Source organism: Nyctereutes procyonoides, unplaced genomic scaffold (assembly GCF_905146905.1).
Source record: "Nyctereutes procyonoides isolate TBG_1078 unplaced genomic scaffold, NYPRO_anot_genome, whole genome shotgun sequence".
Taxonomy (NCBI): domain Eukaryota; kingdom Metazoa; phylum Chordata; class Mammalia; order Carnivora; family Canidae; genus Nyctereutes; species Nyctereutes procyonoides.
The window spans coordinates 15,944,810-15,960,455 of NW_026575037.1; the positions used below are offsets into that span (position 1 = coordinate 15,944,810).

General features: G+C 35.8%; 2 protein-coding genes across 8 annotated transcripts in view; one reads left to right on the forward strand and one right to left on the reverse strand.

Moving 5' to 3' along the window:
• Positions 1 to 15,646, reverse strand: part of RPS6KC1 (ribosomal protein S6 kinase C1) — a 178,674-nt gene that overhangs the window by 77,271 nt on the left and 85,757 nt on the right. For 6 of the 7 annotated variants that reach the window (XM_055319061.1, XM_055319065.1, XM_055319064.1 and 3 more), the window contains 2 exons: positions 13,637 to 13,752; positions 5,893 to 5,985 (listed from right to left, as the gene is read on the reverse strand). In XM_055319061.1, coding sequence (XP_055175036.1) covers positions 5,893 to 5,985; positions 13,637 to 13,752 — 209 coding nt within the window. The remainder of the gene's footprint in view (positions 1 to 5,892; positions 5,986 to 13,636; positions 13,753 to 15,646) is intronic. The other variant, XM_055319062.1, reaches the window with a different exon arrangement.
• Positions 1,846 to 5,879, forward strand: LOC129505820 (MICOS complex subunit MIC26-like). The gene has a single exon (XM_055319068.1). The coding sequence runs from the start codon at positions 3,265 to 3,267 to the stop codon at positions 3,898 to 3,900; it is 636 nt and encodes a 211-aa protein (XP_055175043.1). The 5' UTR covers positions 1,846 to 3,264; the 3' UTR covers positions 3,901 to 5,879.

The window sequence follows — 15,646 nt, forward strand, 5'->3', positions numbered from 1 at the left end:
AGTTCCAGATCCCTCCTCTTGGCCATTCTTGATACCACCATGATAGGAGGAATGAACCCCCTCATTGCAGTCTCTTTGCAAGGATGAAAGTACAGGCAACTCACATGGCCTTGCTAGTGGCAGTGGGGTAGTACCAAAGTTCTTCTGTGGTGTTGGCTGGAGTGGTTATTGTCTAAAAGTTTTCTTACTAATAAGCTGCCCATTTCATAGTCCTTTGGCTAGAAAGAATAGGCTTTTGTTTCTTTGTTTTTGTCTGTTCCTATTAGAGCTTTGCTTTAAGTTGCTCATTTCTTCAACATCCAGTCTGAAATATGTGAGGGGAAAAAAGTATAGGGAATTTACCACTACGTAGTCATTGGATCCCATGGTCATTAGCCAGTCTTCCATCTACTCTCTATTTTCCAGTCTTCTCTTTTTTTGTTTTCTGTATAATATTCAGAGTTTCAGTTATACTTAGCAGAAAAAATATGGAAAAAGGATCTCTTTTTACAAGAAATTCCATCTTTCTACAAGCCACAGTGCAACAGTTGTAATTTGATATCATTTAGGTAACAGTTTTGCCACACTGTTTAAATAAAGGACAAATTCCTATTAATCCAGTTTAACCTAAACTTCTTTCAATCAATACCCAAATATTGATGCTTCTGTGTTCCCAATAAGGACATTTTATCTGTATATCATCATAGAAAATATTTAGAAAACTTATAGGGATGCCTGGGTGGCTCAGTAGTTGAGCGTCTGCCTTCAGCTCAGGGTGTGATCCTGGGGTCCTGGGATTGAGTCCTGCATCAAGCTCCCTGTAGGAAGCCTGCTTCTCCCTCTGCCTGTGTCTCTGCCTCTCTCTGTGTGTCTCTCATGAATAAATAAATAAAATCTTAAAAAGAAAAAAGAAAACATAAAAAATAAGTACTTATTTTGTACTTTTTTTTTTTTTGTAGAGAGAGAAAGAGAATGGGGGTGGGGGACAGGGAGGCAGAAGGAAAGAGAGAATCCTAAGCAGGCGCCATGCCCAGCAGAGCCCAAAGGGCAGCTGTATCTCCCAACTCCGAGGTCATGACCGGAGCTGAAATTAAGAGTTGGACGCTTAACCAACTGAGCCATCGAGGTACCCCTATACTTATTTTTTAAGGTTCTCTCAATATCTACTCAATTTGAACAATCTATACAAATTTTCTCAAAAATATATTAGCTAAAATTGTATTTTTCCAATGGCAAACCAAACTAAGAATTCTGCCTGGCAAGCCTGAGGTAAAGTTGAGAAGCTACCTTGACTACAAAATGCCAAGGCATTTGATGTAACAGTGATTAGTTTTACAAAGTATGTGGCATCTCATTATCAAGCATCCTACTGAAGTTGTTTTTTAAGGAGAGTGAATTTGAGCAATCCATTCATACTATCTTCAGTCGCTGACCTTGCGAATACTAGACACATACCTACATGCGGGACAACTCTGGCTGCACACAACCCTGGACATAAAAGGATCATATCTTGGTATTATTACTCTGCTGTTCAAGTCAGTGTCCTCTAAATCTTTTTTTTTTTTTTACTCTTTTTTAAATGCACAGGAAGTTGCAAAACTAGTAGAGTCCCATGTACCCTTCACCCAGTTCCTTCCAATGGTGATATCTTATATAGCTATAGCACAATATCAAGACCAGGAAACTGCCATTAGTATATTACTATTTATTTTTTTAAGATTTTTATTTATTTATTCATGAGAGACACAGAAAGAGAGAGAGAGAATCATGCCAAAGGCAGGCACTAAACCGCTCAGCCACCCAGGCGTCTCAGTATATTACTATTTATTAGACTATAGACTCCTTTATCCTTTTTGTGTAGTTAAGTTATACAGCAGTGAACTTTTAAAGAAACTCTTCCTACATTTGGGCATTCACCAAATAACCAATCCCGACTTCTAACTCAATTGCAAATTACCTATATATAAACAATCCTTACACACACAATCATATACACACCCTATATATACATACTTCATGCACACAAACACAAAAGTTTGCATGCACATGTGTACAAACTTATGTGAAAACAACAGCAATCCATCCTTCTCATTGAAGTATTGGTTTTCTGCTAATTTCTACTTTCCTTTGCTAGTACTACATAAAGATTATGTGTAAGTGAATCTGAGGGCTAAAAGAAATCTTTAGAAGTTATCTAATGTAAAAATCCATCCAGCACTTGAATTCTTTCAACAATATCTCCACCAATGACCCCTCAGCCTTGAATAACTGATTTGTCTTTGCCTGCCCTTGGTCAATCCTAATTTTTAAAAGGTATCTTTAATCATCAGTTAGAATTTGAAAATTTGTACTCACTTAGTTCTGGCTGTATCCTATGGGGATGTTAATAAGCAAGTCTTATCCTTCACTACCTTTTTTCCAGGAAAACCATACATCCTGGTTGGCCTAAGGTGATTGTAGTTTGCGCCTCTTGATCTGGGCATAATATTCCCTTCCATCCTCAAGATTTGAACAAAACATCATTTAATCACGTTATCCTGGGTAGCACTCAAAAATATGTTTTTATCGGGTACATCATAACTCATCTTTTCAGCTATTCTTTGTATATGATTTTGAGGGCCTTCACAAGCCTTATCATTCTTTCTTCTAAATGTACACAAGTTTATTTATATTCCAAGAGCCCCAATGCTTAAATTCCTTGCTGCATATATTTTAATGAAGGATTTTGTAACCACAGTTAAAGAAGAAAAAGTCATTTATTTCCCTTTGAAAACAAGACCAAGATATAGCTATGGAATTACTACCTCTCTGGGTACAGATATCTGAGTGTCTTGAACAATGGTACTAGGGAGCAGTCTCACATTATACCAGTAGGTGTCACTCTATATATGATACATTTAAAATTCTTTAAGTTTCAATTTATTCCCTCAACAAATATTTATTAAGCACCCATTATGTGCCAAGCATGATTCTAGGCACTGAGATAAAAGAGAACAAGAAAGACAAGATCTTGTTCTCATGGAGCTTACAGTCTAGATAATGATGAACAAATTTGTTTTTATTTACTTTCTATTTAAAAGTCTGTAAAAATCTTATTCCTAGGGACATTTTATTTTCCTAAGTTAACAGATAATAACACTCAACCCATAAAGAACAAATACTGCAATGACACAGAATTAGAGAAACTGTGCTCTGTACAGGCTAGATTAACATATCCTGTGTATTTTCTAGACATTTTAATGTATTCAACACTGTTCCTCCAAACTTCGAGTTTCCAAAACCCGAATGGAAAAGAATTTCTCGGGAGCCACCTCTGCTAGCAACATGTTCAAGGTAATTCGAAGGTCTGTGGGGCCAGCCAGCCTGAGTCTGCTCACCTTTAAAGTCTATGTGTCACCTAAAAGGGACTCACCTCACAAAACTTCTGTGAAGGTTAATGAGCTTTCACTCTACTCGGTTCCTGAGGGTCAATCTAAATATGTGGAGGAGCCAAGGACCCAGCTTGAAGAAAGCATTTCACATCTCCGACATTATTGCGAGCCATATACGAGTTGGTGTCAGGAAATGTACTCACAAACAAAGCCCAAGATGCAGAGCTTGGTTCAATGGGGGTTAGACAGCTATGAATATCTACAAAATGCACCTCCTGGATTTTTTCCAAGACTTGGTGTTATTGGTTTTGCTGGCATTGTTGGACTTCTTTTGGCTAACAGGTCAAAAATAAAGAAGCTGGTGTATCTACCTGGGTTCATGGGACTAGCTGCCTCTCTTTATTATCCACAACAAGCCATCGTATTTGTCCAGGTCAGTAGGGAGAAATTATATGACTGGGGTTTACGAGGATACATAGTCGTAGAAGATTTGTGGAAGGAGAACTTTCAAAAGCCAGGAAATGTGAAGAATTCACCTGGAAATAAGTAGAATGCTCCATGCTCTGCCCATTTTAATCAGTTATAGATAAACATTGGAAACTCCATACATTTTCTACAGAAAAATGGCAGAGAAGTCAGTACTGAATGTAGTAAATTGGCTTTCTTCTTCAGGAAAAACTATACCAGGCTTCTTTGTTATCTTGGGTGATACCATACTACCAGTGGACTAATCGGAAATCCTTTCACCTAGAGATAATGTCCAGCATTAGAACTCCTGGTTCTCATGTTGCTATTTATGTACATAATTAAAATTCTGAATTAAAAAAAAAGGAAAAGAATTTCTCTTAAAATAATTCAATTTTTAAAAAATCTATTCATGTTTTCACATAGAGCAACTGTTATAATAAATTTTAAAAGATTATTTGCCAAGTTTATTAATTCCCAAATGCATATTTCCTTATCTCTACTTAGAAAGTTAAATATCACCTTCTCAACACCAACACACTTGCCAGGTTAACAGAAATAAAGACAGTGGCAAACTGTGCCTCAGCACAGAATTTAAGAATTCCTCCACTGCTGAAAATGCTTGTTTGGATAAACCTATGAGACTCACAGATATTACCAGGACTTCATGGTGACTCACTCATGATTAGAGCATATAGCAATGAAAGGTCATACTTTATCAAAATAAATACATCAAAGAGAAGGAACAGACACTGTACATCAAAAAAGCATTTTTGCTTGCACAGAAATCCAAGAACCTAGGAACTATTCAGTTTGTATTTTGCTTCTCTGAACTCTCAAATAGAATGTTTTCAAACTGGAAAAGCTACAGAAAACATGGTTAAAGAAATATTTCAAGCTGAAAAGTACTACTGCTTAGAATTCTTTAAGTCAAAATTCAGCTATATGAATTTATTTGAATTTGAGAAAAATGATGCTTAAAGATTTAATAAGACACTAAGAGCTTCATGTAATATCCAACCTAATGCTCCCTTTGGAATACCTCAAACCATTAGTTCCTATCTAAATTACCTAAGATAAACTGCTTCTTGTTCCCTTTTAGCAACAAATCATATGCATATTTTAGAACACTAGAAGTACTCAATGAACAGTAAGTTACAAATGAACATTAAGGTGCTTCATAAAAGTTAATATTTTAAAAAGCCTAATTTTTAACTTAATATTAAATAAAGCATTTTCTTTTACTCTGAAAGGTAAGGTGGTGGTTGATAAATACATTTAAAACACAGTTTACTCTGTATAGTTTTTAAATTTTACTAAGCTCTTGGCCAGTACTGTGAATTTTTGGCCTATCTGAGATGTCACCAAATGTGGGGAAACTCAATAGCAGGTATCTCTGTTATCTCTTTATTTTTATTCCAGATACAAAATGTGTGTGTATAAAAGTGCCCCAGGGATGGGGGGTGTTGGTGTACTAGGGAAAAAAAATGTTTTGGAGTCACAAAATCTAGGTTTGAATTCCAGTACTACCCTAAATTAGCTATGTGACTTCTGGGCAAGTTACTTATTACCCTGTTCTATCACTTTCCCACCATGATGGAAAAAGCAGGATTGTGGAAAGGACTAAGCAGGTTGTGTTACATGAAATGCCTATTAGACGGCCTGACACATAGTAGGTACTCAGTAAATGGTAGTTCTTAGGAAACTGCCATTTTTCTTTTGATCATTAGATTGACTCTACCAGTTAATGTTGAAAACTACCAACTAAAAGTCTTTGTAACTAACAAAAAGTGTATCTTTACCCTGCTCCAACAGGTTTATAAAACCAAACCCTGACTCAACTTGAATGCCAACAAATACGCACCTTCTCCTTTAGCGCAAATATATTTTGCATGACCTTACATGAATTGCTTAGATAAAAGCTTTTCCTTTTCTGCTTTTGTTATTTTAAAGTGCAGATGCATTTGAGTCATTTTCTCCTTTTGTTTCATATCCTTAAGATCCAAAGCTTCAAAGACATAATGTCAGCATGCAGTCGATTTATGACTGAACTCTTGAAGAGACGCTGAAGAATTACCTTGTCAATCACCCCAAGGACTCTAAAGGCCTTCAGCTCCTCGGCAGGACTCCTTAGGTTCCAAGGGGGCCTTGAACTTCGTGATCCTGGAGGCTAATGGAAGATATCAAAGATTATACATCAATCAGGGAGGTACTTGAAGGAAGGCTGCCTGCTGAAGCAAATGCCAGGCCAAAGGAAACTAAATTTATCATAAATCAGAGAATGGAAAGATGAAAGGAGGAAGTTTCTGTTTGTCTGTAATGTAAAATAAAAAAAAAAAAAGAAAATCAAAAAGAAAGAAAATCAAAAAGAAAAAGCAAGAAAAAAGTTACAAGTAAATAAATCATGATAACATTGAAAACAAAATTTAAATAGAAAAAATAATGAGCTGGTATAGTTTCTAGAGCAATAATTCAATTCAGAACTGTACAGCTATAATGAAACTTTGTAACAAATGGAAAACTGAGCCAACCATCAATCACAGCCTTATATTTACCCCAGATGTCTCTTGAGTAATTTAGAAGAGGGAGTACTAAAAAACAACGTAATAATCGATAAACTTGGGGAGAGAGGCAACACAAGGCATTCTCTCTCATCATGAAACTACAGTCCTTTAAAATTAACTTTATAAATATACACTATGTATTTTAAGAGGACTGGTAGATTCAAGTTTAACTGAAAGAATTGTCAATAACAGTGAAAAATTAAGAAATTCCATCATATAACCAATAATTGTTACAAGTGAGGTTGTTTAAGCCTAGAAAAGACATGATTTACAGGAGAAAACAATTTTTAAAAAAATATTTGAACTTGGGTGATGTGGAAAACTAGGTCTGTTGACTACAAAAAAGATCAGTAAAAACGGGAGGGATATTTCAGGACCAAACAAAATAAAAGAATAACCCTAACTCCCCATCCACCAGTCTTAGTTTTTCCCTATCAGTAAAGTATGACATTAAACTAAATAAACTCCAAAGACACCTCCACTTGGCATTTACAACCAGAAAGCAATGTTCTATTAATCCCCATAGTGAAATGGTAATTCTGCAAAGGATGACAGGAGACACAAAGTCTTTAATGTATCCTCAAAGCAGACTTGTTGTCAGACATCTATCAGAATATACAGAAAACACTATTCTCCTTGTGGATGGAAGATAAATATTCTGATTAATAAAATGTCACAATTAATAGTTACTGAGATACCACTTTTGATACTTCAAGTCCTTGTGCAGACCAGTATCACTAGACAGGGAGCTCCCTGAGGACAGGAAATACACCTATTCATCTTCATACTCACAATGCCTAGCATGTTAGTTGGAAGTAGAGAGGAAAAGAGCAGAAGGAGGAAGAGAGAAGGAATACAAGAGAAAGAGGTAACGTAGATAAATAAGCTGTCATTTACAACTGGGAAAACCATCGTTTATGAGATTTTTCAAACATCAGCAATTCTAATCGCTTTCAAATTTTTGTTTGTTAGTTTTTAGGTTTAGCAAGCAAAGACTAATTTAAGTGTGCCCCAACTTCTTACTGGATTGCCCGCAGTCTTTCTACTCCATAACACATTGTGATAATTAAAAATTCATCTCCCCTTATGCTATTATCAAGGAAGAGTAAGAGCTGCTTGTGATTTTTGGTAAGAGAAATGTTGAGGAAAAGTTACAGGGGAAAAAAATACCGTAAATGATAATTTATCCATTACATTTCTCTTTGAAAATATGGCCAAATGGGTCTAACATCCCTATCTCCTATCTATCTATCTATCTATCTATCTATCTATCTATCTATCTATCTATCTATAAGTAGGCTCCAAGCCCAGCATGGAGCCTGACACAGGGCTTGAATGCATGACCCAGAGGTCATAACCTAAACTGAGATTAAGAATCAGACGCTTAACTGACAGCCACCCAGGTGCTCCCCATCTCCTACTTCTACCTTATACCTTCATATTCACTGATGTCATTGGATCTCTCAGTTTCCAAAGAAACGTTTTGGTTCACTGTAGCAATCTCAACAACAAAGATAGCAAACTATGAAATCTCTCTACTGTACCTTTCAGTGAATAATGGCTGTGTGCCCATTATGTGCATTTTAACTGAAGAGAACAGAAACCACCAAAAGGCATGATCCCTAGCTTGAAGAAGTTTATAATTTACTTGAGGAGGTAAGACAAATATATAAGAAACTAAGTAACAACAAAAGAGTTTTTAAAAGTACAAGACGATAGAGATAAGTCAGGAGTCCACATATGATAAATTGTAGTCTCAGAAAGAAGTGGAACTACATATGATTTTAAATGCTTTGTTGAAATCAGGTTAGGAAACGGATATTAAATATAGGATTGGAAGGAAACTAGCCTGGTGGGGAAAAAAATGTTCACATTGTAGAACAAAGGAAAATAAAATTACAAACTTAGGGTCAGTCAGTTTTCACAGGCCTTGAATGCCAGCTCTGGACCATATTCTCCAGAGTCTAGGAAACAAGTTTTTGTATGAGAAACAATCCAATGAAAACAGTGATTTAGTAAGGTTACTTCTGCAAAGATGGGAATGGTGAAATTGTAATGGGGAAAGACCAAAGGCAAAGTGATCATTAAACTTCTCTTTCCACTTTAACCATCTATAAAAGTTTAAGATCAGAGAAATGAACAAAGAAAGATCATGAAATAAAATCATCAATAAAAAAATCCTGTATTCCTTATACGCAGCGTTTAAATTGGGTAGAATCCCTATAGATCTATTCCTTTTTTCAGATGGCAAAAGGAAACATAAATCCACAGAATTTTAAGAACAGAAAGAGACAGAGATCAAGTCCAACATTCTGTCTCTTTTTTTTTTTTTTTCAGATGAGAAAACTGAGAAGCGGCAAGGTTAAGCAATTTGTCTATGATGACAAAACTAGATAATAGATAGAGGGGATTAAATACTTATAAATAATAAATGTATAACATTGTTTGGAAATTCCAGCCACTGCTAAGGGAATGAGGGATGAGAGTATACACTATATTTCTAGGAAACGTGACTGATTTCCTTAATAAAAATGTAAAATTTTTCACTTACATATATTAACTACTGTAACAGAAGATGCCTAGAGAAGCAAGGAACAGGTATATTCATCTATACCAAAACAAAACACAGGAGGTAAAGAGGAGGGAGAGGATACATGATGGATCATATAAGAAAGTATAATGATTCAACAATCTTCAAAACCAAAGATGGCAAATACTTATCACTCTACTGCTCAAGCCCTTGACAGGTATCTCTGTTAATCTCACACTCTGTCTCATAATACAGTGTTTTTGGCTGCTATTACAAGAGGATTAGAATAAACACACCAATAAAATCTGTTTACTATTTCTGTTCTATATTCTCTAAATGGCTGAGTGATGCTTACCTGTGTTTTTGTTGGTTTCTTTAAAGTTGCTGTTTATCCTGTCCATAGTCTTCTTCACTTGATATTATTCCCTGTTCTCACTGAAATCTACCTCCATTCTTACCAATCTTTGAGTGTGGTACTTCTCAAACTTTAATGTGTTTGCACAACACCTGAGGATCTTATTCCAATGGAGATCATCAGTCTGAGAGAAGGTACGATTCTGCATTTCCAACAAACTAATAGGTGATGCTGATGCTGCTGGTCACCAACCACATTTGAAACAGGTTTAGCTACCTGTCCTTAAGTAACTTAAGAGTAATTCACAGTTGAAGGGGGTTGGGGGGCGGTGGGGAGTAGGGTAAAAGGAAAGCACTACAAAAAATATATCAAGAACCCACACTCCAAAACCTGATGGCTAATTATACTAGTTTCTGAACTTGGCTTCATCTGTAAAATTTTGGCTTTGCCAAGACTGTCACTAGCCACTTACTCACCCTCAAACCTGGTTTCCTAAGCCTCTCTTAGATCACATTCAAGGATATCTCTTCATTGCAGTCCTATTACTGATGTGGATTGCCCCTGACTGCCATCACTATTTTTATCTCTGTCTCACTAAGAGAGACACAATTTTAAAATATTTTCTAAGGGAAAATTGAGAGATATCAATAGTACTAGTCAACAAAATGCACAACAGAAAAATATTTTCCATATTATAATAATTATACTCAAAATCTACAAATATTCAGGAAAGGCATGCATTCTACAATTAATTTTCATTCACACCTTGTTTAACTGCAGGACAAGAAATTTATTCATACTTTAGAAACTATACAATATTTTACATCCTAAATTTAGACCACTTACTGTCTTTTTCTAAATTTCAATGATCTTGGTTTAAAATTCCTAGAGTTAAAAAGAGCAAAAAAGTTATTCCAAGTCTTTTCCAGGAAAACCCTCTTTTAATGTTAATTCTTAAATCATCCAAAGTCATCTCCAATTTTAAAAAAATGAAAAGGAAGAAAGAACTCTGTCTCTGTCACATAAGACTTCACCTTTACTTCAAACAAACTTCACTTTCTTTTTTTCCTGAATCCTGCCCCTTAAGTTTTCTTCGAACCTATTAATAATGAAGTAATGAAGAAAACAAAGAGTGCTTTTGCTCCTTTCTGTCCTTTTTTAAAAAGAATATTACCATGAATGACTGGGAAGTTCACAACTTTTATATTTACCACAAAAGAGTCTCATAAATAAATTCAATATAGCAAAAGCTTAAATCATCACAGAAAATGCGGGTGGAATGAGTCATGACCTGGACTGCGCCAATGGGGGAAAACAATAATCAACACAAAATTTTAAAACCAGAAGGAATTCCTTTATTTTCCTAATCAGCCAGGCTAGAAAGAAATGTTTGCACATGGATTCTAGAGAGAAATAATATCTACTTTGCAGAGAATTTAAGAGCTAAAAGGGCCTTAGAAATCATTTATATTGATCCTCTCATTGTGTTGGCTGAAATTGAGGACCAACAAGGGCTAAAGAAGGAAATAATGAAATCACCAAGCTCATTAAGAACCTCTAGAAGACATTTAAGTTAAACAATAAATAAGAAAATAATCGGGCATGCCCCTGACCTAACTAAGGGCCAGGTTTTACAGCATAAAATACAGAAGTGAAATAAAAAATAAATACTAACAACAAAAGAAAAACATCCTGTTCTAGCAAGAAGAACGGTCCTCTAGCCTCCTTGCCTAAGAGTTGAAAAAATCCTAGCATCTCAAATCTGATTCATGGGGTAATCCTTTTTATCCTTTCTAATACAAGTTCCCATTATTCTAAATGACTCTTACCATTCTAACTTTTGTTTCCTCAATGAGGTACATATACTACATAAGGTTTGCAAAAGCAGAGACTGTGTTATTAATCTTTTGTATAACTTCAAAGTATATCTAGTCTGGTACTGTATATATACATAGTCTTAACCAATGCTTAGTGAATTAATATATAATCTAATACAACCAGTTCTCCTGTATTAAATCTCCTTTGTTTTATTTTCATTAGAAGTTATGCTCGAAGGGAATTTCTGACTAATGTACTTCATGGTTCCTTTCTCCAAGTCAAAAGCCATACAGCAGGCTTTATATATTTACTTGCTTAATAAATTAGTGTTCACAAAATGGTAATGGGAAACTAAAATGGGGGCTGTGTAAGAGGGAGTTTGAAGGAGTAAGAAATAGGTAGCACATTCAAAGTTAACATTAATGGAAAGAATAGAACACTAGTAATTTTCGAAAACTTTTAGAATATTTATATACAAGGAGAATTTTTTTTTAATATACAAGGAGAATTAGTAAAACAGGTAAGTTCATAGAAGCCCATCCTATTTAATACTTTTATAATTGTCCCTCAAAATGGAATTGAGAATGGACACATCAGGATTAGACACAAGGAAGGCTGTCAACCCCACAGAAAATAACCCCACCAGCGCCTTTGGCTCAGGGTATGATCCTGGATTCCCGGGTTCAAGTCCCATATCGGGCCCCTCTGCCTGTGTCTCTCACTCTCTGTGTCTCTCATGAATAAATAAATAAAATCTTAAAAAATAAAACAAAATAAAAATAACAAAATAGTAAGGAGTTTAAAAAGTAAACTTAATAATACAATTAAAACAACAATGATAGAAAATAGGAAAAGATCAGCAAATAGAACACAGAATAATAATCTGAAAATGAAACAGCAGATATCTTATTTAAAACATATTCATTATACAAGAACAAGCAACAAAAGTCGGACTATAATTTTTTAATTCCTAAAAGTAATGGTCAGGGGTGCTGGGGTGGCTGACTTGGTTAAGTGCCTGACTCTTGATTTCAGCTCAAGTCATGTTCTCCGCCCACATTGGGCTCTGTGCTGGACATGCATGCAGCCTTCTTAAGATTCTCTCTCTCCCTCTGCCTCTCCACACACCCCCATCTCCACAAGCACACTCTCTCTCTCTCTCTCTAAGAAAAAAAAAAGGAAATGGTCAAACACTTAACATTGAAAATTCTCACTAATAAGTATTTGTTTGATAATTGCATGTTTTAAAAGGTCACACACAAAATGAAAAGGATTCAGAAAATCAGCAACAAAAAGTCTAATGGTCCAACAAATCACGATTAAGTATTGGGCTATTTTTAAAAGTAGAGAACTGAGACACATTATAATTGTCAAAAAGTATAAAAGCATTAAAAAATATGGAAAAAATTATACAAAGCAATATGTGACAGGAGAAGAAAAATAGGGCTAAAACTTATTAAGCTACTCTTGTAAGTTTAGCTTATAGGTGGTCTTTTGATGAGGTAAGCACTTGATTTGCAGTATTGGTGTGGGTATGTGTGCACCTATATAAAAATGAGTAATTTTTTAAAAACTCATTTAATCCTTAACAATAACCCAGAAAGGAATTACTATTATCATTTTTCAGATGTAGAAACTGGAGCTAAGACTGTCCAATCTTCCATGGCTTCAAATGACACAGTTGGGATATGAGCAAGCCCACATGCATCTTAGATCAATTAAAAAAATAAGCATTTTCTCCCATCTCTAGAAGATAGAATACTTAAATCATATCAGAAAAAAACTTAGTTTATATAAAGAAAAAAAAAGTTACTTCTTGATATGTGCCAAGTCCAGATAGATATGACATAAAAACAATAATAAACCAGAGTGTTTCCAATTTTTTAAGCATTCACCTGCTTTCAAGAACAGACTAAGGATAGTCCCAGATAATCTAAATAACCCTGTTAGAATTATGCCTTTATAATTTTAAGTGATCAACAGAGCTACTTGAAGGACTTATGCTTAAATAGTTTTAGCATGAGTCAACAAAACTGTACATGAATTGTACAAAAACCATTAGTTAACCTTAACATTTTTTCAAATAAAATTTGGTACAAATTATTGTCATTTTACACATGGAGTTTTAGGGGTAAAAGACAAAGGGCTGAGAAAGAAGAGAAAGCAAGTCCCATTTTATTCCACGTTGGGTGGTTTGCTTTAATGCTTTTCTTTTCACCAATAACTTGTTAGAAAATTATGGATAAAATTCAAAAGACCAAAATTCTTAAACATTCTAATTATAAATAAAGCCAGGAGACAATTCAGTAAAAATGGCTAAAGAAAATATAAAATGTGGGATGCCTGGCTGGCTCAGCAGCTGAGTGTCTGCCTTGGGCTCAGGCTGTGATCCTAGAGTCCCAGAATCGAGTCCCACATCAGGCTCCCTGCATGGAGCCTGCTTCTCCGTCTATGTCTCTGCCTCTGTCTCTCATGAATAAATAAATAGAATCTTTAAAAAAAAAAAAAGAAAAGAAAAGAAAAGAAAAAATGTAAAATGAAACATAAGACATACCTGGGATACATCATCAAGTTGAGGTTTTCCATAAAGGCTGGATAGATTCTCTGCTCGCATGAGATACTCTGCTGTTTTTCTCTTCACAGCTTCTCGACGTGTAGGGCTTGACTCTCCTAAAAGGAAAAAACAAAGCCAGGACATGTGAAAAATAAATAAACTTTCTTTTATCCAGTCTGAAGATTAACTTCTTTTTTACCCAGTTCACCACTTGCTCACATTTGTAACTAAAAAGAAGAGAGATTCAAAATTGGAACAGACATCAAAGTTAGCAAGGTCTAAATATCACCACCAAAAATGTGATTTATGCAAATTTGGAAATTTTCCTATTTAAATAGAGAGAACTTGATACCTTTTTAAGAGGCGTTGACAGACAAGAAATGTCATATAAAAAGCTCTGCAGGGCAGCCCCGGTGGCTCAGCGGTTTAGCGCCGCCTGCAGTCCAGGGCGTGATCCTGAAGACCCGGGACGGAGTCCCCATGGAGTTTTGTAAGCTTTTCCTAGTTTTTTCATTAACAACAAATTGTCACCCACCTTATAACTAAAAATAAGAATGTAATTCAAATGTATGTTAACCAATGGGAATTAAAATAATAACTTTAAAAAAAAGAAGAAGAATATAACTCAGATCCCTGTAATATACAATTATATGAAAATGAACAAGTCATTACCCTGTCTGGCTCTGTTTCTCCGAATAAAGGATAACCAAAGAACTCAAGATCTCAAAAAAGAGGTGGTCCGTGGGCAGCCCGGGTGGCTCAGAGGTTTAGTGCCGCCTTCAGCCCAGGGCCTGATCCTGGAGGCCTGGGATCGAGTCCCATGTCAGACTCCCTGCATGGAGCCTGCTTCACCCTCTGCCTGTGTCTCTGCCTCTCTCTATGTCTATCTTGAAAAAATAAATAAAATCTTTAAAAAAAAAAAAAAAAAAAGAGGTGGTCCAGCCCATGAAGGAAATACTGGGCTCTCTCCTCTCAAGAGTGGAATGATCCTAAGCTTTTTATCCTTTTTATAGACCTGACGGTGATATAACATTTCATCTGAAGAAAAGATTCCATGACTGAAAATTTAAAAGTTTGAAAACCACTATACTATACGATTACTAAGGCTCCTCTGATAAATAATATTCTACATATTCATGATTCATTTTTTTTCAGAGCACTTCATACATAGTACTTTTTAAAAATAATTCATCCTATGCATCTTCTGAATGAAGTTAACCAAAAAACAAGTATCAAATAGTGGAAATTGCCCTTGAGTACGTTCTGGAAACCCTGGTTATCTAAATTCTGGCTCTGCCTCACTAGTCATGTGACCAATGATAAATCATCTCAACTCTCTGACCCTCCTTCTCATTCTCTAAGACGGAAACAGGTACTTCAAATGACTGCAGAGATTAAAGGAGACAATATACATAAAAGACACTACAACAAAGACAGCTGTATACAGGAAGCACTAAATTGTAAAGGCTTTCAATCTTGGTTTCTCTCTAGACCAAGTCCTACAAAATAACATTCCTGTGTCACTGAAGTGAACTGATCTGAATTATAGGAAAACAGGCATTTTCTCCCAAAAGCCTAGTAGTAGAAAAACCTTATTTCTGCCTAGAATAGCATCTTCTTTTTCTTCTGGGGAATGGCCCTTTCTCCTCTCCTTCATGGCCTCTACTTCTCTCCGACCAATAGCATCCCCCTAACAAGGGGTTTGAATGAAAGCTGCAGTCGTGTTTCAGATCTCTGCCCCTCTGCCCCTTACTAGTCAAGGGTGAGCCCTCTGTCACAAGCTGGGCCACTGACAGAGCCCCACCCTCTTGGCCACAGTGGGAGAAGGGAGGAATTGGCCCAACACAAACTGGGCCAATCAGTCCCTCTCGGCTATTGATGCTGGAAATCAGAGGACTTGGTACTGCCAGCAGCCTTAGTTTCTGCCAATGCGAAAAGAACCAATCAGAAAGAAGGAATTTAACAGAGAGAAGCAGTTATGAGAGACAAAAAAAAAAAAAGGAATCCTGG